This window comes from Manis pentadactyla, chromosome 7 (genome assembly GCF_030020395.1).
Source record: "Manis pentadactyla isolate mManPen7 chromosome 7, mManPen7.hap1, whole genome shotgun sequence".
Classification (NCBI taxonomy): domain Eukaryota; kingdom Metazoa; phylum Chordata; class Mammalia; order Pholidota; family Manidae; genus Manis; species Manis pentadactyla.
This window is the reverse complement of record NC_080025.1, coordinates 56,043,396-56,071,213: the sequence shown is the minus strand read 5'-3', so window position 1 is coordinate 56,071,213 and position 27,818 is coordinate 56,043,396. Positions and strand designations below refer to the sequence as shown.

At 35.8% G+C, this 27,818-nt stretch overlaps 2 protein-coding genes across 2 annotated transcripts in view; one reads left to right on the top strand and one right to left on the bottom strand.

Moving 5' to 3' along the window:
• COG5 (component of oligomeric golgi complex 5) overlaps positions 1 to 27,818 on the bottom strand; it is a 397,019-nt gene that overhangs the window by 208,238 nt on the left and 160,963 nt on the right. The gene's annotated exons all lie outside the window — the stretch shown is intronic.
• LOC118929106 (transcription initiation factor TFIID subunit 2-like) lies at positions 14,030 to 21,208 on the top strand. The gene has a single exon (XM_036918976.2). The coding sequence runs from the start codon at positions 16,301 to 16,303 to the stop codon at positions 20,039 to 20,041; it is 3,741 nt and encodes a 1,246-aa protein (XP_036774871.2). The 5' UTR covers positions 14,030 to 16,300; the 3' UTR covers positions 20,042 to 21,208.

Here is a 27,818-nt window from a genome sequence, read left to right as displayed (position 1 = left end):
GCTTGAAGTTGGGGAGCATAATCCCCCCACCTTTATTCTTCCTTCTCAGGATTGCTTTGGCTATTCAGGGTCTTTTGTGGTTCCATATGAATTTTAGAACTATTTTCTCTAGTTTGTTGAAGAATGCTGTTGGTATTTTGATAGGGATTGCATTGAATCTGTAGATTGCTTTAGGTGGGATGGCCATTTTGACAATATTAAGTCTTCCTATCCATGAGCACAGGATGTGTTGCCATTTATTGCTATCTTCTTTAATTTTTCTCAAGAGTGTCTTGTAGTTTTCAGGGTATAGGTCTTTCACTTTCTTGGTTAGATTTATTCCTAGGTATTTTATTCTTTTTGATGCAATTGTGAATGGAATTGTTTTCCTGATTTCTCTTTCTGCTAGTTCACCGTTGGTGTATAAGAATGCAACAGATTTCTGTGTATTAATTTTGTATCCTGCAACTCTGCTGAATTCAGACATTTGTTCTAGTAGTTCTGGAGTGGACTCTTTAGGGTTTTTTATGTACAATATCATGTCATCTGCAAACAGGGACAGTTTAACGTCTTCCTTACCAATCTGGATGCCCTTTATTCCTCTGTGTTGTTTAATTGCTGTGGCAAGGACCTCCAGAACTATGTTGAATAAAAGTGGAGAGAGTGGGCATCCTTGTCTTGTTCCTGAACTTAAAGGAAAGGCTTTTCAGCTTTTTGCTGTTAAGTATGATGTTGGCTGTGGGTTTGTCATATGTGGTGTTTATTATGTTGAGGTACTTGCCCTCTATACCCATTTTGTTGAGAATTTTTTACATGAATGGATGTTGAATTTTTTCAAATGCTTTTTCAGCATCTATGGAGATGATCATGTGGTTTTTGTCCTTTTTGTTGATGTGGTAGATGATGTTGATGGATTTTCAAATATTGTTTCATCCTTGCATCTGGGGAATAAATCCTACTTGATCATGATGGATGATCTTTTTGATGTATTTTTGAATTTGGTTTGCTAATATATTTGTTGAGTATTTTTGCATGTATGTTCATCAGGGATATTGGTCTATAATTTTCTTTTTTTGTGATGTCTTTGCCTGGTTTTGGTATTAAGGTGATGATGGCCTCATAGAATGTGTCTGGAAGTATTCCCTCCTCTTCTACTTTTTGGAAAACTTTAAAAAGGATGGGTATTAGATCTTCACTAAATGTTTGATAAAATTCAGCAGTGAAGCCATCTGGTCCAGGAGTTTTGTTTTTAGGTAGTTTTTTGATTACCAATTCAATTTCATTGCTTATAATTGGTCTGTTCAGATTTTCTGTTTCTTTTTGGGTCAGCCTTGGAAGGTTGTATTTTTCTAGAAAGTTGTCCATTTCTTCTAGGTTATCCAGTTTGTTAGCATACAATTTTTCATAGTATTCTCTAATAATTCTTTGTATTTCTATGGTGTCTGTGTGATTTTTCCTTTCTCATTTCTGATTCTGTTTATGTGTGTAGACTCTCTTTTTTTCTTGATAAGTCTGGCTAGGGGTTTATCTATTATGTTTATTTTCTCAAAGAACCAGCTTCTGCTTTCATTGATTCTTTCTACATGAGCATTTTTTAAAAATGTGTATATCTAAAAAGACTTTTGGCTTAACACAGTGGAAGAAATACTGAAAATGTCTACAAATTTTTTAGTCTTAGATACACATAATTTACATACTAGGTAATCATATTCAAGTGACTCTGACTTACTGAGCCCCAAATTTTCATCTGTAAAATGCCAATTTATAATTCTTGCCCCACATAACTCTTAAGACTATCATGAAAATCATAAGAAGCTAAGGAATGCTGAAGTATATATACACCAATCTATCATGTAAATTTGCATGGATTATAATACACAGGAAATTTTTTACATCTGATTTTTTTATTTAAAATTTTGTATTTCAGAAAAATCTGAGAAAATCATATTTGACTTAAGTTATGGTAATGATCAGTGAAATTGAAAACTCTGACTAGATAATATAGTCAAACTCAGACATACAGACACTAGAAAATGAATATTATTTTCTTCTCAAGGTGGTTTTCAACTTTCCCTCTTTCCGTATCTAAGAAAAAAAATCACAATTAAATAAAAAAGGAAGACACTATCAGTAAGAGATCTAGCTGGGTTCTAACTCTAACTCTGCCATACATGTTTCTGAATGTAAGTCTTGTGAACTTTTGGTACCGGTCACTTTATTAGAAAAATGAAGAGCTACACTACAGCAACCCTAAGTTTTCTTCCAGTTATAAATTTCTAGAGATAAACAAAACGAACAGTTACTTTATTATTATGAACGCTGATCTGTAACTCAAGACTATTCATTCATTCACCCATTTACTATCAATCACCTCTAAGTCACAAACACACAGAAATGAATCAGACACAAATTCTGATCCCAAGGAAGAAAAAGCACAAAGTTATAACCATTGAAAAATACAGATAAAATGTATTATGCCAGGTCATTCAGGAACAAAAAGAAAAAATAAATATAGTTTATGTCCTCACAGTCTCTGCAATCTAGTAGGAGATAAAAGAGATTAACTCCAATATTTTCTTATGGTAAACAATGGCCCTCACCCAGTATCTAACCACCTCTCCAAAAAGAAATGAAGTTAACATTCCCCACCACCCCCAACCAACCCAGGAGAATGAAGGTATTATACTAAATTCTCCCCGCCTGCTTATTCACTATCAGTATTTCAAACCTTTTAACACTTGCTTTTTGTGAAGCACATCTAGGGACTGGAGCCAAAGACAAAAAGATGATAATGATACCAATATCAATATCAATAATTATGATCTTTGACAACCAGGCATGTGAAAGACATTACACACAAGATGTACTTATTATTTTAATATATGCATCCATTATTTGTGATTTCTATACTGCTAAGAAATCATGTATACTGTATTTCTATACTGCTAAGAAATCATGAAAAATTTCACCTGCCTAGTAATCAGCAAAGCAGAATTTAAATTCAGGTCTGCCTGATTTCAGTCTTTTCACTACATCATCCCAGGACACTCCCACAGATATCAAACAGAACAAAGCCTTATATCCAAAGGACAGAGAATATGCCTCCTATAGTCTTCCAATTAGCTCAGTGAAAGTGAAAGATATAAAAGTCACATCAGACTTAACTGTTCAATGACTTAAATTTAGCCAGGATAGAACAATGACAGCATGAAATTATGTAGTATTCTGGGTTTAGTTTTTTAAAATAATGTGTAAAAGTTAAAAAATATGTGAAATGCCAAGTATTAAAACATGCCACATCACTCACACTTTAACAATTTCACCTTAATATGTAATGTGGAGTACATAGCCAGAATTACCTTCTGGCCACCTAACACTAATACCTGTTGAATGCTTAATATACCAAAAATATGTATGAGGAAACTAAAATGATCTATTTTAGATTCAACATATTTATCATCTCATTAGATGTGAGAAAGTGATTAGACTAGTAATTTTAGTGGAAAAGAAATGATATTGCTCATCTCATTTACTTAAGCTGAGAAAAATTTAACAGATTAGACAGAAAGGAATTCTACCAAAAGACCTGATAGAGCAAGAAGACAGGTAATAAGAACAAATTTTTTTTTTTTATCAAATGTATTCACCTCTTCAGAATTTAAAATATTAAGATGAGTTCCGATTTCCCCTGTTAGCATTGTTCTGGTCTCAAGTTATTACAACTTTAGAATGAATTTCATACACTTTGCTCCCACTGCTCTCAGTGACTGGTCCATGTATTATTTCCTGGGATTTCCCATTTCTTTTTATTTCTTTCATCTTCAAAGAAAACTAAAAACTGTGATGGCATAAAAATTACTTACTACAAAAAGACATGCTGGCTATTTTAATAGGCTTTCAATGTTCTAATCAATACTACACAGGGCCACCAACATATAAACATTCTCATTGTGTTCCTTTCCCATCCAAGGAATCTATGGCTTCTTGTTAACTAACATTTTCTCCTTCTGTTTTTTTGCAATACAAATTCTCCTTATTAATCTGAAATACTCAGTGACTCTTCCTTTACTAGTATTTCATTTGTTTAAAAAAAAAAAACAAAAAAAAGAGTAATTATAGTTTGCTAAGTGATTTGGCTATGCATTTACTTTTTTTTTTTTTTTGGTATCATTAATCTACAAATACATGAGGAACATTATGTTTACTAGGCTCCCCCCTTCACCATGCATTTACTTTTTATAATACATTAGCATTAAATTATTTACTTGGGGAAAAAAGGATAAGGGACCAGTTGTGGTTAAAATTACATTTCTAGAATCTCTCGCCTGGCATCTCCTTATCAATAGGTGTTTCCAAGGTGGGGAGAGAAGCAGTCCATCTCCATATCAACAGGTAATTACAAGGGAGAAAAGGGCATTCCTGGACCAGAGATGTTTGGATATAATTCTCCTACACACCAACTTTGCAAAGAGCACAATTCAGATATGTGCCTTAAATTCTCTCCCCTTACCTCCCCCCAACCACAAGCCGGCTACTGAGAGACATGGGCCAGCAGATGTGGACGACTGCTTGTAAGAAATAATGGGTTTCTCCCACTTTATTTCTCCCTTTGACTGATTTCGGTTTCAAAGGTATTTTGCCCTGGGATTTTTCCCTGGAGTTACACAGTGCATGTATAAAATTGGGATGGTGATGGAAGTAGGACAAAATGAAGGAAGCTTAAATGTCATTCTTCATAGTACTTCAAGCTTTGGGAAGCCAAAAAGTTAGGAACTAAAAAATGGAAATGTAGGCAGGTTATTTAGAGACATGGAAGTAAATACCAAAAAAATTGGCAAAAATGTAGGAATGCTTGCCTCAGGGAAAAGTAAATGGGGCAGAGAAGAAGGCAGCTGATTGCTACTCTTAATGACAAACCTTGTAGAACTATTTGAGTATGTTATGTATGCAAAATTTCATAATAAATAAAACTAAAGAGTAAACAGGAAGTCAAGAAAAATTATATAAAAATTAAAATAAGGAGACTAGTCTAATAGATAAAAAAATTTATATCCTCTAAATCAATGATTCTGTTTCTAGGAATAACTAATCTTTAAAAAGAAGAAAAAAGTGAATACATTTGGGCAGGAAGATGTTTGCTACAATGTTAACTGCAATAAGAGATACATACAGATAGACATATGCATGTAGATGTGTGTGTGTGTGTGTGTGTGTCTGTGAGAGAGAGAGAGAGATGTGTGTGCATAAATAGAAATATTGCAAGATAGTAAAAACCACTATGGTAATCAATTTGGGATAAGATCCGTATGAATATCCCTATGACCAAAATATGCCATTCCTAGGTACATAATCCAGAGAAGTTTTTCTATGTGTACATCAAAAGATATGTACAAGAATGTTCATAGTAGCACTGATAAGAACAAAACAAAACTGAGAACAGAAATGACCATCAACTGGAGAACAGATGAATAAAATGTAATAAATGCATTCAAAATACTACTACAGATGGGTAAAAACAAACAATGACAGGTATGTACATAAGTATCAATGTCTCTCAATAACATAATATTAAGGAAGAAAGAATAGGTTTTAGAAAAATACATTAAGAGGTGAATTATATTAAGTTTAAAACATGTAAGAATAAACAATGTATTATTTAGGTATATATAAGAACATTAACAACATTCAAAAAATTTAGTAGGGATAGGTGATAGAACATGGTTATACTTTTCTAATTCTTAAACTTGGTGGGTAGTATTTGTAGCTTATACATATTAAAAGTGTGTTTTTGCATTTTTTAATTTTTCTATTAAATATTAAGTGTGAACCAATGGCACAAATTACAGTATTATAAACAAGGACATTACAACAGTTTAAACTGTTTTTCGTATGTTCAAAAACGGAATAGACTGGACATGTTAGTAAAGACATGGGAAATAAAGTAAGACACAAACTGAAGTTCTAGAGATAAAAAGTATAAAGTCTGGGTGGGACTAACAGCAGATGAGAAAATGCAAGAAAAACAATATACTATCTCATGAAGACGACTTCAATGCTAGGATTATTAACTTGTAATTTTCTTTTCCTTTTAAATATGTCATTAAAGAACTTTTGGAAATCAGAAAAACATTTCTAAAGGGGGGAAACTATATAATCTTACAACATAGAGGCCACGACTGAAAAGTGGATCACTGGACTATACATGAGTATGTCTGAGAAATTCACGAATCTTCAAATTCTCAAGTAGCACCAAAATAACATATATCCTTCCCCCTGGATGTTTATGTGAAAAGAGCAGAAGCAGCAAAAACTGAAATACAGGGACTGGGCAGCTGGCTACAGTCACTTAACCACTAAAAGTGACTCCCTCCTACACACCAACTTTGCAAAGAGCACAATTCAGATATGTGCCTCAAGAGAAATTTCAGGCAACCTTCAGATGTGCTTAAAATACTTAAAATCTTGGTTGTCCTTAAAAGTAAAGGTCTATAATGTTCCTTTTAAATCTTACCATTTTTAATCTAATGGGTTGTTTTATTCTTATTTTAATTTGTATTTATCCTTATTTACAATGTCTTTATAACTTGATAAGCATTTGTCCATCCATTGGTCCTTATAGTATCAATTTTTGACAGCTGTCCAATATTTCATCAAATAAATCAACCAAAAATTATTTTATCCACCTAAGATGGAATAATTATTCATCATAAATAACTACCTTTACACATAAAGATTTTAAGTATCTTAGATTACTTCCTTGGGAAATAAAGAGATATATTTATTGATACAAATTACCAAACTACTTTTCAAAATGGCTATATCACTTTATGCATTTTTTTCTAATAATCAATGGTAGTTACTTAACCATAGACAGCACTGAATATTTTTACTGTTTGTATGTTTTTATGTTGCTATAAGAAATATATTCTTACTGATGGTCTGATATGAAATTTTCAATGATGAGGCTAAATAACTATTTTTTATTATTTTCTTTTCAGAATCTCTAGTTTTTACTCTTATTCTTACCTCATTTTGTACTATTTTATAATAATATTCAGTTTGCTTTGTATTCACATAACAATAGTCTATGAATATTTTCCCAGTCTGATTTTTTAAGTTTTAGTTATATATTTATATACTACTTTTTGAGACCATTTTCAGAATACAATTGAACAATTATATCATCTAAAAAACTCCACATTTGATTCTTCTATATAGCCCTGATTTTATTTATAAACTTCAGACTAAAGCCTGATTTTCACAAAACCAAATATCAAAATGTAAGGTTGTGCTTTATTAAGGGTTATCTGGCTGAGTGATGAATAATAACATAGAGAAGACAGCTGCCATTTTAGAATATGTTCAACAAAAATTTTTATCTTTCAATCAAAATAAATCCTGTTTCAAGATAGGGATTTATCACTACTACATTGTAACTCCTGTAATATCAATCTTCTTTGTTACCATACAATGTTATATAAAAAACACATTTAGTAGAGAATACTGAGCTAAATAACAACTTTAAATTAAGACATAACAGCCAACCAATAAACACCACCAAACAGCATGGATGCTGCACAGTCATAATATTGGATGAGAGTTAATTTATCCAATCAACAATGAGATCTGGGCCTCTATATTTACTGAAGGCATCAAAATGATAAATCAGTAATAATAATAATAATATCCCCAAATCCTTATTTATTGGTAACAAATGGCTACGTCTAAGATAACGCAGTATGGTTTTTAAGAATTGTTTTAAAGACACAAACTCCCTCTCTTTTCCCCTCCCTCTCTGCTCATCAAAAACAAAAAAAATACTGAAGAAACTTTTAAAAGTTAGAGTAAAAGCAAGAACTCCAACAGAAGTCCAACAGTGACAACTACATATACATTTTAGTTTTCACTTCCTTATTCTATGTATAAAAAGTTTTATTTTTATAATTGACATATTGCAATATTTTAAGTATCTTGAAATTGATGATAAAATATGCCTATAGGAGGAAATAGTTCAAAGAAAATGTTTATGTATAATTACAGAATAATTCAATAATGTATAATATAAATGAAAACAATGAAATTATAAAGCAAAATTTTACAAAAGTAATGTGGTATCTGCATTAAAGAAGATACGAAGATATGGAGAACAGAAAAACAACATAACATGGGTCTAAAATGTATAAGATTTTAGTAATGACAACTGAAACATGACTAAACAAAAGGGAAAACTTAATAAAAGCCTCTCACAATATGTGAACCAATCATAGAAAAAAATTTAAAAAACAAAATGAAATACTTATTCCAACTATGGGGAAAATAATTATTAACCAAATGAATTAAAAGAGAAACTTCACATTAATATATATAATTTCTAATTTTTTCTAATAAAAATAAAAATAAAATGAAATAATGGAGGAAAAATTTGAATTAAACACAAAGATATTACCATTAAAAACATGTAATTAACAGTTCTCAATGGGTAAATAATCAAAGGATATTAAAAAACAAGTTCACCACAGGAAAATTTTTAATAATCAAAGGATATTAAAATACAAGTTTACATAAGAATTCATGATTGTCAATAATCTTAAATTTGAAAAATCTATTAAAACTTTCCAATAATCTTTGAAATTTATCTTTATGTAAATGAAATCATACATGATCACTGGAAAATTTACAAAATTAATAAAAGTATATATATATATACACTCAACTCTACTCAAGTTTTAGAGGTAACAAGTATATCCTTTCAACAGTAGAGGGTGATAGAATTTTGAACCAGGAACCAGACTACCTGAACTTTATTCTACTCAATTCTATGACCTAAGAAAAATCACTTAACCCTTCTGAGATTCCAAAAGTAAAGATTAAAAAACCTGTGTTACAGGGCTGTGTGGATTAAATGAGATAATATGCATGAAAAATGTTTTATAAAACAATAAGAACTACATGTAAGTAAGTTATTATTTTTATAAATGGGGTATTAGTTGCTAAATTATTTCTGATGGAGGAAGAAGGGCCCTAAAAAACAGATCTTAAGTTCAGTATCACAAAAAAAACAAACTTTAGGTTAAAATTTATACTTTTCGAACCAATTCTGAACTGCTATTACTATGCACAGAATGGCCTCAAGCTTAAGTAAAGTTCTTTCGGATGAACCTTTATACTTCAAGTGCAAAGCACCTCTCATGGCATGTTGATCTTTCTTGTTCTTCAAAGCTTCATGGAAATTTAACATTAAAAGCCTTACTTTTTTTCCCTAGCTGCTACTACAAGGTGGGAAAAAACCTTATTATTAAAAAAGAGGATTAGCCTTCCTTTCCTAAGTCTTACTCTATGTCTGTTTCAGCTAGCACAAAAATTTGCCCAAGGCCCCCCCAAAAAAAGACAGTTTTCTAAACTCCTCTGGGCATTTTTTTTCCCCCTGACTTTCTAACCATGGTACTGTTCATACCACATAGTCTAAAACATGGATTTATACAAAACCTCCTTTTTGCCCTCCAGAAAGATACTTCAAATGCTTTATTTAGTGCCTACCTTCTACTCAATAAGATAGAGTCAATATTCTTCCCTCAGTAATTTTGAGAGTCAATATCCCTTCCTAAATAATTGGGAGAAGCACTAGATAAAATCAGCAAGGATATTAAAAAATGAACACCAAAAACCAAGGGAACTAACCAACATCTATAGAGCACTCTACCCAACAAAAGTAATATACATTCTGTTCAACTACACATGGAATATTAACCAAGACAGAGCATGTCCTGGGACACAAAAACAAACATTTTAAAAACTGAAATCATACAAAGTATGTTCGTTGATCACAATGGAATCAAACTAAGAATCAATAGAAAAATGAGTTTCCCAAACATTTAGAAATTAAACAACATATCTAAAAATTATCAGTGGATCACAAAGCACCTCAGGGGAAACATTTTTTTTAAGTATTGGAGTAACTGCTATGACAGGTTGGTTGAGTTTCTTTCAGGGAACAGCAGGAAGTTTCATGGCCCACCACTGGCTCCTGACAGTACCAGCTGAGGCAAGCCCAGCAAGCTGAAACTGACTACACCAATTTGAGCTACACAGAAGGGACCTGCCTGCCCCAATGTCACCAGTTGAAAACCCACCACTGTGCACACGCTAAAACTCCCCCAAGAAAAGGAACATGTATCACAGGGAGGAGCATAAACTAGCCTCTCCTATGCACAGACATCTCAGATATCTTCCTCCTTTACTTTGCCCACTAGGCAACTGATAATCCTTACTCTCCTCATTGAAGTCTGTGTTAGTCCTTGGATGGGGGAGACAAATTTGAGCCTTGCCTCCTGTTCCTTGCTGGTTGGTCTCCCAAAAAAGCTCTTTCCTTTTTGCAAAGGCAGGCGTCTTCATATGCCTTATGGTGCATGCCAGGCAGTGGACTGTTGTTCAGTTACACAGGACAGAATGAAAATGAAAATACATGGAAGTCTATGGGAATGCAACTAAGGCAGTTAGAGGTAATTTAATAATACTAAATGTGCTGTTAGAAAAATTAATAATTAGAAAAAAGAAAGGTCTCAAATCAATAATGCAAGCTACTGCCTTAAGAAACTAAGAAAAAAGTGAAATAAATTCAAAATAAGCAGCAGGAAGGAATTAATGAAGATAATAGGTATAGGGGCCCAGGGCAGGCCACCCTGAAATGTACCTCAATGGCATATTGATTACTTCAAATAAAGTCACTTAAGAAACAGCCCTCCTCCGACCACTTCCACTTGTCTCCAGAAAGCAGGAAATAAATCTCCCAAGTGAAAGGCACTCTCCTTGTACCTTAAAGAGAGGTAAAGAGACATCTTTATTCAGAGTCCAGAAGGCTATATAAACAAAGCTTGTACTTTTACTAATTTACAACCCCAGCCCAAATCCAGTTTAGAATTCCTTACTATTTGAAGTTCCTCCAACATGTTTTCCATGTCCTATCAGTTCACCACAGATTTAAATTTTTATATCTAAAAATGTATAAAAGCTGATTGCATCTGTCGTTTCTTTGAGTCATATTATTGGGCAACCATGTCCACCTATTTGTATGTTTTTCCTGTTAATCTGTCTCGTGTCAATTCATTTCTTAGAACAGCAAAGGAAACCTTGAGGGATATGAAACTGAAAACAAAAATAGCAGAAAAATAAATCAAACCAAAAACTGACTCTTTACAACCATCAACAAGATTAATAAACCTCTAGTAATATAAAAAAGGAGAGAAGAGAAATTACCAATATCAGGAGTGAAAAAGAAGATACCACTATAGACCTCACAGATTAAAAGAATCATGGAATACTATGAATAACTTACACTTTAGAAAAAAACTATGAGAACTTGTACAAGGTGATCTGTAATTATTAAACAAATTGAATTTGTAGTTCAAAGCATTCTGAATTAGAAATCTATAAACTCAGATGGTTTCACTGTCGTTGAAAAAAGAAATAATCCAATTACATACAAGGGAAGAAGGAACACTTCCCAAAACTAGACAAAAAAAAAAAGAACACTACAAACATCCCTCAAAAGCAGATATAAAAACCCTCAGAATATTAGCAAATCTGATTACCCTGATAAAAAAAACAAAGACATTTAAATAAAACAAACAAACTACAGAACTACCTCCCTCAAAAGCATACACACAAAAACACTCAAAAAAATATAAATTAGAATCTAATTATACATGATCAGGGACAGTTTCTTAGAATACAAGGAAGCTATAATTGGCTAGAGGTTTTCAATTTTATTTATTTTCTAAAATAATAGAAGCTTTTGTTTTCACTGATATTCTCTAAAGTTCTGGATTTCCATTTTGTTATTTCCTTTATTCTGCTTATTTTGGGGTTTATTTCTTTTCTAATTTTTTAGGTGGAAACAGAGTTTATCTATTTGAAAACTTCCTTCTTTTCTAATATAGGTCATTAGTGCTATAAATTTCCATCCAAGTATTGCTTTGGCTGTACCCTGAAAACTTTGCTATGTTGTGTTTTCATTTTCATTTAATTTAAAATGCTTTCTCACTTCTTTTTGCATTTCCTCTTTGATAGGGGTTTTTTTAAAGGAATTATTTTGTTTTGAATATTCATCATTTTCTAAGTATCTTTATGTTATTGATTTCTAATATTCTGTTCTGTTCAAAAAACATACTTTGTATGAACTAAATCCCTTTAAATTTAATGAGACCTGACTTAGGCCCAGATTGTTGTCTTATTTGGTAAATAATCTTCATATACTTGGAAAAAATTGTGTTCTGATGTGTGAAATGTTCTATAAATATCAGTTGAGTCAACAGAAATAGTTAAATTGGAAAATGCAGTGAGAGATTAACACTTATCTCTCAAGTGTTGACAGGACAAAATAGATAACCAATAAAGAACTAAAAGACTTGAAGATTATCAACCAAAATGACTCAAAACCCAGAACAAGCAGAATAAAGAAAATAATAAAGAACAAAGTGGAAATCTAAAACTTCAGAAACTATCAGTGAAAACAAAAGCTGGTTCTTTTATAAAGTAAATAAGATTGAAAACCTCTAGCCAAAATGATTAAGAAAAAAAAGAAAGGAACACACACATACTATCAATATCAGAACTGAGAGAAATGAAAGGTTTAAAAGGTAAAAAAGTAACATTATGAATAACTTTACATTGTAAACAACACAGATAAGCTCTCAAATAAGTATGCATGTGAAAGAAACCAGACAAAAAAAGAGTACATACATATGAAACTATTTAATAAATTTCAGAAAATGCAAACTAGAGTGGAGGTCAGAGGTTCCCTGGAGGTGTGAGGGATTCTGGAAGAGTGGGAAGGAAGCCTTATGTGGAGACTTTTGGAATTGATGAATATGTTTGCTATTTTGATTGTGCTGACAATTTCTCAGCAAATATATCAAAATTTATCAAATTGCACAATGTAAACATGTGCAGGTTCTTGCATATCAACTTATACCTCAATGAAATTGTTTTTGCTTTTAAATGAAGAAAAACTGCAACAGAAATACATCAAACAGACCTGCAGGACTTACTCAACAACAAAAAAAATCATTTTCCCTCTTCATACTACTTAGGAAAGACATTAAGAAGGATCTACAGAACTCTCAGTTTCTCTTTAAAACAGCTAATTTAATGCCTCCTATGTTCTAGGTACTGTCTATACATAGATAAGAGATAGCAATCCTACCTTCAAAATATTTACATTATAGCTTTGTTGACAAATCAGAAAACATAACTATAATCTAGGCAGTCCAGTCTACCAACTGGAAAGTTTAACAATGAACTTACATTAAACAATGAACAATACATTAAAAGGTTTTGCTACCAATGAGTTAAAAACAATGCTATTATTGCTAATTATGGATACTAAAGGGACCGCTACTCTCAGGTCCTGGCACTTCAAAAGATTAAATGTTTATTGGATGCCGACTCTGTGCTATATTAAGAGGTGTTATGATAAAACAAATTTAGAAAATGCTAGATTATCAACAAAATAAAGCAGATTTCTTTACTGTAGTACTCCTCAACCATTAACATGCACTGGAAACATCCATAAGAGACATGTAATATATAATATTTCCCAAATCTATTTATCCCTCTTCTTCTGTTTCCTTCAAATTGCATAAAATCTAGTAGGACTTGCACTCATGGCACATACTTAGGAAAACAGTAATTATACCATACTAATTTAGATGCAATCCTGAAACAAAATCCATATAATTCCACAGATAGAAGCCTTTTGTTACCCTTTTAAAAATCTGGTCAATAAAGGACCTTATTTTCACGGTATAAAACACTAAGAAGTATATATAAGAATATAAAAGATGAGATACAGATTCATAGAATCTTACTCTTGTATGAACAGTATCTATTAAACATCTATGAGCATAGAATCATTCACTCCCTCTCTATATGGTATCTACTAGCCATATTAATATTAATTATATTTAATAATTAATATTAGTTTTTATCCTGTACCTGAATTTCACTTAAAAAAAAACACAAGAAATATCATATGGCTCTATGAAAATCATATTCACACTATGAAGAGATCTTACTATGAAGAAACAGGAAGGTTATTAATGGTACTTATATGGTTTCCAGAATTAATATTAACTCTAAGAGTATTTACTCTCTAACGCATGGTTTATAGATACAGCACTGATAGAAAAAGATCAGAAGAATTACACAGTCATAATGCAACTAGCTAGCAGAATAACAACACTTAACACTCATACAGTGTTTACTATGTATTGTGTTGGATTGTATCCCCCTAAACTTCCTATGTGGAGGCCCTACTGCCCAGTACCTCAGAATGTGACCCTATTTAGAAATAGGGTACTTTCAGATATAATTAGCTAAAATGAGGTCCCATAATCCAATAGGACAGGTATCCTTACAAGAAGGGGAAATTTGGACACAGTTGCCCACACAGGGAGAATGCTATATAAGGATGAAGGGAGAGACTGGGGTGATGTTCTTACAAGCCAGGGAACTCCAAAGATCACCAGCAAACCACCAGAGGAGGGGAGAGGGAGAAAGCAGATTCTTTCCTCAGGGAACTCAGAACCAACCAACCCTTCCAGTATCTTGATGCTGGACTTAAACTTCCAGAACTGTGAGACAATAAATTTCAGTTTTTTTAAGCCACTCAGTCTGTGGCACTTTGTTACAGCAGCCTTAGCAAACTAATACACTATGTGTCCAGACACTATTATAGGAACCTGCATATTACTCATTTAATACCACCTCCATTTAGTTACTTTCACCTATTCCACTTTATAGCCAACAAAACTGAGGCACATAGAAGGTAATTATTTTTCCCAAGTTCACAATTATTAAGTGGCAGAGGCAGGATTTGGGAAATGACACAAATGGTATTGACAGAGCAGTCCCATAGCATGGATGAATACTTCAATTGTCTGGCCACTCAACATCAAAGTTTGATTCTCTGACCCTCTAAAGCTTTCTCTTAATGCACTTTCTAAAATGTTCTAGTTATTCCTTTCTGCTTTGTGTCACTGGAGGATCTCAGTTCTGGGCAAGATCAGTCTGGATTTGGTGAGACCAAATAATGACAATGGAGTGTTGGGCGTAAAAGGGTTTGTACCAAGCTTTATTCTCATGGTGGCAGGTCCAGTGCTGGAATCACATCTGCATCTGGCAAGTCTGCAGTTCACTTCAGACTAACCTGGAGCTCTTTGTACAACAACACAGACAATAGAGGTTCACTGCCGACAGGTGTGGAAGCATGCACCTGCCCAGTAGACCAATTACATAACTGCACATGTGCTGTGAGCAAGTAGATTAGGGTCAGGGGAGGATCCTAACCACAGGAACTTCCAAATCCCCTACAGCTTAAACTTAGCTGGACTAGATTTAGGAGCCCTCAACTAATAACCATGACTGATAAGACCTCCAGTTAGGAAATGGAGTGCTGGGGCAAGCTGAAGTATGAACAGAACCTGACACTGGACCCAGAAAAAATATCCAAGTGATCTCTAACTACTTATTATATGGGTTTTGAGTTTACACAGAGCTAATGAAGGGCCTATCTGACAAGCCTGGCCACAAAAGTTAAATACTCTGATCTTAAAGTAGCTTCAACTAGTCAGTCTGACCATAAAGACTTTAAGACCTCTCTCCAAAAGCAAAGCTCTAGAAACTATACTGGAGTCCAACTGAGGGGTGGAGGGTAGAGAGTTAAGGAGAATAATAGAGGATTCCAAATAAAAGAGACTTAGATTAGTAATTGAGACTTGGCTTTTCCTACACATCAAAGCTGACATTGGCCCAAGCTTGATAACTGCTTTTCTTTATCTTTCATCACTTAATTCACTTTATGTTAACTCCCTGAGAAAACACTGCTTTCAGAAACTGTTTCACAACTTGATAAATATATTTTAAAGCAAAACATTCACTTCAGATATGGATTGAATTGTGTCCCATAAAAATATCTGTTAATGGGGTGGGGGTATGGCCCGCCCCGCCCGCAGACACAGACTTCCGGCTTGTCCTCGCCGTCCTCGCACTTCCGCTGACGTCGCCGGTCAGAGGTGTCAGGCAAGATGTCGGCTACTGGTCGCTGTGAGCTGTTGCTGAGACGAGCATCTTGGCGACAAGCTCCTCTGTGACAAAATCGCAGGAGCGAGTTGTAGGAGGCGGCGGATCCGGCGCAGCCGGGTGTGGACGCCGAGGAGCCGCGGCCGAGGGCCGTGACTGGGAGTGGGGAGTGTGAGGGCCGGAGACCGGTAATGCCCCACTGCCCCCGGGAAAGCCGGGTGGCCTAGCGCCGCGGGGTCGCTCCATGCCGCCGACTGGTCTAGAGCCCGCCAGAATGAACAGGAAGAAAGGAGACAAGGGTTTTGAAAGCCCAAGGCCATATAAATTAACCCATCAGGTCGTCTGCATCAATAACATAAACTTCCAAAGAAAATCTGTTGTGGGATTTGTGGAACTGACTATATTTCCCACAGTTGCAAACTTGAATAGAATCAAGTTGAACAGCAAACAATGTAGGATATATCGAGTAAGGATCAACGATTTAGAAGCTGCTTTTATTTATAATGACCCAACCTTGGAGGTTTGTCACAATGAATCAAAACAGAGAAATCTCAATTATTTTTCCAATGCTTATGCAGCTGCAGTTAGTGCTGTAGATCCTGATGCAGGAAATGGAGAACTTTGCATTAAGGTTCCATCAGAGTTACAGAAACACGTTGATGAATTAAAGGTCCTAAAGATACACATCAATTTTTCTTTGGATCAGCCAAAAGGAGGTCTTCATTTTGTGGTACCCAGTGTAGAGGGAAGTATGGCAGAGAGAGGTGCTCATGTTTTCTCTTGTGGGTATCAAAATTCCACAAGATTTTGGTTCCCATGTGTTGATTCATATTCTGAATTATGTACATGGAAATTGGAATTTACAGTAGATGTTGCAATGGTGGCTGTTTCCAATGGAGATTTGGTGGAGACAGTGTATACTCATGATATGAGGAAGAAGACCTTCCATTACATGCTTACCATCCCAACAGCTGCCTCAAATATCTCCTTGGCCATTGGACCTTTTGAAATACTTGTAGATCCGTATATGCATGAGGTTACTCATTTTTGTTTACCTCAACTTCTTCCATTGCTTAAACATACCACGTCATACCTTCATGAAGTTTTTGAATTTTATGAAGAAATTCTTACATGCCGATACCCATACTCCTGTTTTAAGACTGTATTCATTGATGAGGCTTATGTTGAAGTAGCTGCTTATGCTTCTATGAGCATTTTTAGCACAAACCTGTTGCACAGTGCAATGATTATAGATGAGACACCTTTGACTAGAAGGTGTTTAGCCCAGTCCTTGGCCCAGCAGTTTTTTGGATGTTTCATATCCAGAATGTCTTGGTCTGATGAATGGGTACTGAAGGGAATTTCAGGCTATATTTACGGACTTTGGATGAAAAAAACTTTTGGTGTTAATGAATATCGCCACTGGATCAAAGAGGAACTAGACAAGATAGTGGCATATGAACTAAAAACTGGTGGAGTTTTACTACACCCCATATTTGGTGGAGGAAAAGAGAAGGATAATCCAGCATCCCATCTACACTTTTCTCTAAAGCATCCACATACACTTTCCTGGGAATACTACACTATGTTTCAATGTAAAGCTCACCTTGTAATGAGACTGATTGAAAATAGGATCAGTATGGAATTTATGCTACAAGTTTTCAATAAACTGTTAAGTTTGGCTAGTACTGCTTCATCTCAGAAGTTTCAGTCACATATGTGGAGTCAGATGTTGGTTTCCACATCTGGGTTTTTGAAATCCATCTCAAATGTTTCTGGCAAAGACATCCAGCCTTTAATAAAGCAGTGGGTAGACCAGAGTGGAGTGGTAAAATTTTATGGAAGTTTTGCATTTAATAGAAAACGAAATGTCTTGGAATTAGAAATAAAACAAGATTATACATCTCCTGGAACTCGGAAATATGTGGGACCACTTAAAGTGACAGTGCAAGAGTTAGATGGATCCTTTAATCATACATTGCAAATTGAAGAAAACACCCTTAAACATGATATACCCTGCCATTCCAAAAGCAGAAGGAATAAGAAGAAAAAAATTCCACTGATGAATGGAGAACAAGTTGATATGGACCTCTCTGCAATGGAGGCTGATTCGCCTTTGCTGTGGATAAGGATAGACCCAGATATGTCAGTACTGAGAAAAGGCGAATTTGAACAAGCAGATTTTATGTGGCAGTACCAGCTCCGCCATGAGAGGGATGTTGTTGCCCAACAGGAGTCCCTTTTGGCCTTGGAAAAGTTCCCTACTCCAGCATCTTGCCTTGCACTCACTGACATACTAGAACAAGAGCAGTGTTTCTACCGAGTGAGAATGTCAGCTTGCTTCTGCCTTGCAAAGATTGCAAATTCAATGGTGAGCACATGGACAGGACCACCACCCATGAAGTCACTCTTTACTAGAATGTTTTGTTGCAAAACTTGTCCAAACATTGTGAAAACAAACAATTTTATGAGCTTTCAAAGTTATTTTCTACAGAAGACTATGCCAGTTGCAATGGCTTTATTGAGAGATGTTCACAACCATTGTCCCAAAGAAGACTTAGCATTTATATTAGACTTAATCAAGTACAATGACAACAGAAAGAATAAGTTTTCAGATAACTATTATCGTGCAAAAATGATTGATGCCCTTGCCAACTCTGTTACACCTGCTGTCAGTGTGAATAATGACGTTCGAACTTTGGATAACTTAAATCCAGATGTACGACTCATTCTGGAAGAAATCACTAGGTTTCTGAATATGGAAAAACTTCTTCCAAGTTACAGACACACCATCACTGTCAGTTGTCTGAGAGCCATAAGAGTGCTTCAGAAGAATGGACATGTGCCAAGTGATCCAGCTCTTTTTAAATCTTATGCAGAATATGGCCACTTCGTGGACATTCGGATAGCAGCTTTGGAAGCAGTTGTTGATTACACTAAAGTAGACAGGAGTTATGAAGAACTGCAATGGCTACTTAATATGATTCAGAATGATCCTGTACCTTATGTAAGACATAAGATTCTAAACATGTTGACTAAGAACCCACCATTTACTAAGAACATGGACTCTCCCTTATGCAATGAAGCCTTGGTGGATCAACTTTGGAAACTTATGAATTCTGGTACTTCACACGACTGGAGGTTACGGTGTGGTGCTGTGGACTTGTACTTCACGCTTTTTGGCCTCAGTAGACCTTCCTGCTTACCCTTGCCAGAGCTTGGGTTGGTTCTTAATCCGAAGGAGAAAAAAGCTGTCTTGAATCTGACCATAATTCCAGAGGCCATAGCAGGCAACCAAGAAGCTGTGATTAATCCAAGTGGGCACAAACAGCTAGTTGGATTTCAGAATCCTGAAGATGATCACCTTGCCAAGGAAGCAACATGTAATATATCAGCTCATCAGCAGGGAGTGAAGAGGAAGGCTGATACACCACTGGGGTTCCCACTAGAACCTGGTCAAATACTGGAGAAGAATGAGGATAGCAGTAAAGTCAAACTCAAAATCAGATTTTCAAATTCTCAAGACGAGGAGGAGATTGATATGGATACTGTTCATGATAGCCAGGCGTTCATTTCCCATCATCTAAACATGCTTGAAAGGCCATCAACTCCAGGGCCCTCTAAATATCGGCCATTAAGCTCCCGATCTGCTGTAATACCCCAGCACATACCAGGCTGTGATGGAGCACCTACCACAAAACCACAGTGGAGTATGGAACTTGCACGAAAGGGAACAGGTAAAGAACCATCATCTTTGGAGATGAGTATGCATCCAGTTGCAACAGCTCCACTCTCAGTGTTTACTAAGGAATCTACGTCCTCCAAACACAGGGAACACCATCACCACCATCACCATGAGCACAAGAAGAAGAAGAAGAAGAAGCACAAACATAAGCATAATAGTAAGGAAAAGGACAAGGAACCTTTTGCTTTCTCCAGCCCTGCCAGTGGCAGGTCTGTTCATTCTCCTTCCCTTTCAGACTGAGAAGGGGCAGAGACCTTTCCCTCAGTGTACAGAAAATACATAAATATATATATAGAACTAAGCTTTGTCCTCTGTAAAGAACAAAAGGAAACAAAAACATAGTTAGCCATCTCATAAATTTCAGAATCCATATAAGTTCTAAACATTTGATTCACAGTATTTATACAATTGAGATCTAATTAGGAAAATGTGTTTTATAGTTCTGAATAAATCAGTTCATCCTGTTTTCTCCTTAAACACAAACACACCCCCAAACATTTTCCATAAAGGTCCTCATACCCACTGGCAGTCCCCATTCACATCATGGTCTCCATGTGTACTGCCAAAGCTAATGAGGCTTTAAAGTCTTTGGATGTTAAGGGGCAAAGTTATGTTTTAAAAAGAAGCTATTGCCAAATCTGGGTGAAACCACTATTTCCAGTGAAATACTGTATAACACCATTTGGAGCTACTGAAAAAGGCTTTTCTATGGGAATGTTCACTATTACATGGGTTTTTTTGGGTGTGAACCATAGATGCTAAAAATCAGAATTTATGAAGAATACATTAGATTCATTTACTCCGAAGTACTGAACTTTAAAGAAGGAGCTCTTTAAAAAAATTGAGTAACTATTTGATAGTGCATTCAGCAATCAGGGTGCTGGAACTTGACAGAACTCTCAAATCCATAATTGTTCTCAATTCAGGATGTTTAAATTACCAGTTCTTTTTCTCACTAGGTATGAGTGAATATGTTCATATTCAGAACATGTTTGCTAAATAAGGACAATTTATATACTCAGCACAATCTAAAAATTATTACTGTCTAAAACAAAGTTGGAACCTTAAAAAGGTGGTTATATACTGTTTATTAAGTTGTACATAGACAGTTTAGCCCTCATGTGAGCAAAGCAAAGGCATTTCAAAAGAATGAAACATTTTGGTTTCATACTTCACTAGTTTGTATGTTTGTCCTTTTATTTTTATTTCTGAATTTACCCTGTGCTTTAATGTTTGTTTAAAAATATTTTTCTCACCCGTTCAGTTTTTTATCATTTCCCTTATCATTAGAAAATTTAACAAAACACTTCTTCACAGAATAGATAATTCAAAGGGATCCAATTATGTTGGACTTTTAAATATACTACTTGTAGTTGTGTTTAAGTTGTTTAATAAATAACTTTTTAAATTGAAAAAAAAAAAAACATCTGTTAATGTGGAGCCAAGATGGCGGCGTGAGTAGAGCAGTGGAAATCTCCTCCCAAAACCACATATATTTTTGAAAATACAACAAAGATAAATCTTCCTAAAAGAGAGACCAGAAGACACAGGACAACAGCCAGACTACATCCACACCTGCAAGAACCCAGCGCCTCGCAAAGGGGGAGAGAAAGGCCACAAACCAACAAGAAGGGACGTTAACCCAGCTGTCACTCGTGCCAGCTCCGCAAACTATCTCTATCACCATGAAAAGGCAGAATTTGAGACAGACAAAGATCACAGAGACAACACCTGAGAAGGAGACAGACCTAACCACTCTTCCTGAAAAAGAATTCAAAATAAAAACCATAAACATACTGACAGAGATGCAGTGAAATATACAAGAGCTAAAGAATGAAGTCTGGAGGGAGATTACAGATGTCCAGAGGGAGATTACAGAAGTGAAACAAATTATGGAAGGATTTATAAGCAGAATGGATAAGATGCAAAAGACCACTGATGGAACAGAAACCAGAGAACAGGAACGCATAGAAGCTGACACAGAGAGAGATAAAAGGATCTCCAGGAACGAAACAATATTAAGAGAACTGTGTGACCAAGCCAAAAGGAACAATATCTACATTATAGGGGAACCAGAAGAAGAAGAGAGAGAAAAAAGGATAGAAAGTGTCTTTAAAGAAATAATTGCTGAAAACTTCCCCAGACTGGAGGAGGAAATAATTGATCAGACCATGGAAGTGTACAGAACTCTCAACAGAAAGGACCCAAGGAGGACAACAAGAAGACATATAATAATTAAAATGGCAAAGGTCAAGGACAAGGACAGAGTTTTAAAGGCAGCTAGAGAGAAGAAAAAGGTCACCTATAAAGGAAAACCCATCAGACTATCATGAGACTTCTCAACAGAAACCTTACAGGCCAGAAGAGAATGGCATGATATATTTAATGCAATGAAACAAAAGGGCCTTGAACCAAGAATACTGTATCCAGCACTATTATCATTTAAATATGAAGGAGGGATTAAACAATTCCGAGACAAGCAAAAGTAGCGGGAATTTGCCTCCCACAAACCACCTTTACAGGGTATTCTAGAGGGACTGTTCTGGACGGAAGCACTCCTAAGACTAAACAGCTGTCACCAGAGAAAATAAAATCACAGCAAAGAAAGCAGACCAACCAAATACAAACTAAAGGAAAAAATAAAATCAACTATCCACTAAAAGCAGTTAAAGGAAACACGAAAGAGCACAGAATAAAACAACCAACATGTAAAGAATGGAGGAGGAGAAGTAAGAAGGGAGAGAAGAAAAGAACCTCCAGACAGTGTATATAACAGCTCAATAAGCGAGCTAAGTTAGGCAGTAAGATACTAAAGAGGCTAACCTTGAACCTTTGGTAACCATGAATTTAAAGCCTGCAATGGCAATAAGTACATATCTTTCAACAGTCACCCTAAATGTTAATGGGCTAAATGCACCAATCAAAAGACACAGAGTAACAGAATGGATAAAAAAGCAAGACCCATCTATATGCTGCTTACAAGAAACTCACCTCAAACCCAAAGACATGTACAGACTAAAAGTCAAGGGATGGAAAAACATATTTCAAGCAAACAACAGTGAGAAGAAAGCAGGGGTTGCAGTACTAATATCAGAAAAAATAGACTTCAAAACAAAGAAAGTAACAAGAGATAAAGAAGGACACTACATAATGATAAAGGGCTCAGTCAAACAAGAGGATATAACCATTCTAAATATATATGCACCCAACACAGGAGCACCAGCATATGTGAAACAAATACTAACAGAACTAAAGGGGGATATAGACTGCAATGCATTCATTCTAGGAGACTTCAACACACCACTCACCCCAAAGGATAGATCCACTGGGCAGAAAATAAGTAAGGACACGGAAGCACTGAACAACACAGTAGAGCAGATGGACCTAATAAACATCTATAGAACTCTACATCCAAAAGCAGCGGGATATACATTCTTCTCAAGTGCACATGGAACATTCTCCAGAATAGACCACATACTAGGCCACAAAAAGAGCCTCAGAAAATTCCAAAAGATTGAAATCCTACCAATCAACTTTTCAGACCACAAAGGCATAAAACTAGAAAGAAACTGTACAAAGAAAGCAAAGAGGCTCACAAACACATGGAGGCTTAACAACACGCTCCTAAATACTCAATGGATCAATGACCAAATCAAAATGGAGATCCAGCAATGTATGGAAACAAATGACAACAACAACACTAAGCCCCAACTTCTGTGGGACGCAGCAAAAGCAGTCTTAAGAGGAAAGTATATAGCAAATCCAAGCATATTTAAAAAAGGAAGAGCAATCCCAAATGAATGGTCTAATGTCACAATTATCGAAATTGGAAAAAGAAGAACAGATGAGGCCTAAGGTCAGCAGAAGGAGGGACATAATAAAGATCAGAGAAGAAATAAATAAAATTGAGAAGAATAAAACAATAGCAAAAATCAATGAAACCAAGAGCTGGTTCTTCGAGAAAATAAACAAAATAGATAAGCCTCTAGCCAGACTTATTAAGAAGAAAAGAGAGTCAACACAAATCAACAGTATCAGAAACGAGAAAGGAAAAATCACGACGGACCCCACGGAAATGCAAAGAATTATTGGAGAATACTATGAAAACCTATATGCTAACTAGCTGGGAAACCTAGGAGAAATGGACAACTTCCTAGAAAAATACAACCTTCCAAGATTGACCCAGAAAATATAAACAGACCAATTACCAGCAACGAAATTGAAGCGATAATCAAAAAACTACCAAAGAACAAAACCCCCGGGCCAGATGGATTCACCTCGGAATTTTATCAGACATACAGGGAAGACATAATACCCATTCTCCTTAAAGTTTTCCAAAAAATAGAGGAGGAGGGGATACTCCCAAACTCATTCTATGAAGCTAACATCACCCTAATACCAAAAACAGGCAAAGACCCCACCAAAAAAGAAAACTACAGACCTGATGAATGTAGATGCAAAAATACTCAACAAAATATTAGCAAACCGAATTCAAAAATACATCAAAAGGATCATACACCATGACCAAGTGGGATTCATCCCAGGGATGCAAGGATGGTACAACATTTGAAAGTCCATCAACATCATCCACCACATCAACAAAAAGAAAGACAAAACCACATGATCATCTCCATAGATGCTGAAAAAGCATTTGACATAGTTCAACATCCATTCATGATAAAAAATCTCAGCAAAATGGGAATAGAGGGCAAGTACCTCAACATAATAAAGGCCATCTATGATAAACCCACAGCCAACATTATATTGAACAGCGAGAAGCTGAAAGCATTTCCTCTGAGATCGGGAACTAAACAGGGATGCCCACTCTCTCCACTGTTATTTAACATATTACTGGAGGTCCTAGCCACGGCAATCAGACAAAACAAAGAAATACAAGGAATCCAGATTGGTAAAGAAGAAGTTAAACTGTCACTATTTGCAGATGACATGATGCTGTACATAAAAAACCCTAAAGACTCCACCCCAAAACTACTAGAACTGATATCGGAATACAGCAAAGTTGCAGGATACAAAATCAACGCACAGAAATCTGTGGCTTTCCTATATACTAACAATGAACCAACAGAAAGAGAAATCAGGAAAACAACTCCATTCACAATTGCATCAAAAAAAATAAAATACCTAGGAATAAACCTAACCAAAGAAGTGAAAGACTTATACTCTGAAAACTACAAGTCACTCTTAAGAGAAATTAAAGGGGACACTAACAGATGGAAACTCATCCCATGCTCGTGGCTAGGAAGAATTAATATCATCAAAATGGCCATCCTGCCCAAAGCAATATACAGATTTGATGCAATCCCTATGAAACTACCAGCAACATTCTTCAATGAACTGGAACAAATGATTCAAAAATTCATATGGAAACACCAAAGACCCCGAATAGCCAAAGCAATCCTGAGAAAGAAGAATAAAGTAGGGGGGAATCTCACTCCCCAGCTTCAAGCTCTACTATAAAGCCATAGTACTCAAGACAATTTGGTACTGGCACAAGAGCAGAGCCACAGACCAATGGAACAGACTAGAGAATCCAGACATTAACCCAGACATATATGGTCAATTAATATTTGATAAAGGAGCCATGGACATACAGTGGCGAAATGACAGTCTCTTCAACAGATGGTGCTGGCAAAACTGGACAGCTACATGTAGGAGAATGAAACTGGACCATTGTCTAACCCCATATACAAAAGTAAACTCAAAATGGATCAAAGACCTGAATGTAAGTCATGAAACCATTAAACTCTTGGAAGAAAACATAGGCAAAAACCTCTTAGACATAAACATGAGTGACCTCTTCTTGAACACATCTCCCCGGGCAAGGAAAACAACAGCAAAAATGAGTAAGTGGGACTATATTAAGCTGAAAAGCTTCTGTACAGCAAAAGACACCATCAATAGAACAAGAAGGATCCCTACAGTATGGGAGAATATATTTGAAAATGACACATCCGATAAAAGCTTTGACATCCAGAATATATAAAGAGCTCACACGCCTCAACAAACAAAAAACAAATAACCCAATTAAAAAATGGGCAGAGGAACTGAACAGACAGTTCTCCAAAAAAGAAATACAGATGGCCAACAGACACATGAAAAGATGCTCCACATCACTAATTATCAGAGAAATGCAAATTAAAACTACAATGAGGTATCACCTCACACCAGTAAGGATGGCTGCCATCCAAAAGACAAACAACAACAAATATTGGCGAGGCTGTGCAGAAGGGGGAACCCTCCTATACTGCTGGTGGGAATGTAAGTTAGTTTAACCATTGTGGAAAGCAGTATGGAGGTACATCAAAATGCTCAAAACAGACTTACCATTTGACCCAGGAATTGCACTCCTAGGAATTTACCCTAAGAATGCAGCAATCAAGTATGAGAAAGATCAGTGCACCCCTATGTTTATCGCAGCACTATTTACAATCGCCAAGAATTGGAAGCAACCTAAATGTCCATCGATAGATGAATGGATAAAGAAGATGTGGTACATAGACACAATGGAATACTACTCAGCCATAAGAAAAGGGCAAATCCAACCATTTGCAGCAACATGGATGGAGCTGGAGGGTATTATGCTCAGTGAAACAAGCCAAGTGGAGAAAGAGAAATACCAAATGATTTCACTTATCTGTGGAATATAAGAACAAGGGAAAAACTGAAGGAACAAAACAGCACCAGAATCACAGAACTCAAGAATGGACTAACAGGTACCAAAGGGAAAGGGACTGGGGAGGATGGGTGGGTAGGGAGGGATAAGGGAGGGGGGGAGAAGTAGGGGGGTATTAAGATTAGCATGCATGCAGGGGTAGGAGAAAAGGGAGGGCTGTACAACACAGAGAAGGCAAGTAGTGATTCTACAACATTTTGCTATGCTGATGGACAGTGACTGTAAAGGGGTTTATAGGGGAGACCTGGTATAGGGGAGAGCCTAGTAAACATAATATTCATTATGTAAGTGTAGATTAGTGATACCAAAAACAAAAGAAAACAAAACAAAAAGGGGCAGTTCCTGTGTGGTAACCTCCAATGAGTTCTACACAAGGGTATAAAGGGCATATAAAAGTGTAGGCAAAGGGTCTGTTTGCATTTATACAGAAGATCAAAGCCTAATTGGGCTATCCTGAAAATGAACTAAGATACGATATGAAAGAGAACTTCCAACATCAGCACTCTCTGGAAAACTCATGCCAGAAGATGATCATCAAAAAACCCCAACAAAGATCCATGCACTGCTACAGCTGTAGATGCACTCATCCCACCAGCTCCTGGACTTGCCGTGGGAATGACGAAGGAGATATCTAAGTTGGCCTGTGCATACAGTAAAACAACAAATTTGACTGGATCTATACTGTTGGAACTCAACCAAGAATTAGGAGAAGTGCAAATTGTAGCGCTCCAAAATCTTACAACTACAGACTATTTACTGTTAAAAGAACATAAGGGATGTGAACATTCCCCAGGAATGGGTTGTTTTAATTTGTCTGATTTCTCTCAGACTGTTCAAGTTCAGTTGGACAATATCCACCATATCATAGATAAGTTTTCACAAATGCCTAAGGTGCCTAACTGGTTTTCTTGGTTTCACTGGAGATGGCTGGTAATTACAGATATGCTTTGGTTATGTAACTATACTCCTATTATGTTAATGTGTGTGCGCAATTTAAGTAGTAGCTTAAAACCTACACATGCTGAAGTTACTCTACAAGAAGATATGTCAAAGAAATAATCAATCTTCCCATGTTTTCTTCCGCCTGCTACTTCTATAGCTTTTCTTCTTCCTTCCTAATTACAACCCTTAAATAGAATTCGTGCCTCATATCAAATTTACCCAGTATCATAATTCTTCCAAGTGGTAAAGATACCTCAAGACAAATGCTGGGCATAGAAGCTACAGGGCATAAATATGCAAAGAAATAAAAAGCTAACCATTTCAAACAATAAGGCTTCTCTCTCACTTACCAATTTTACATTTCCCTGTATGGCCCCGGAA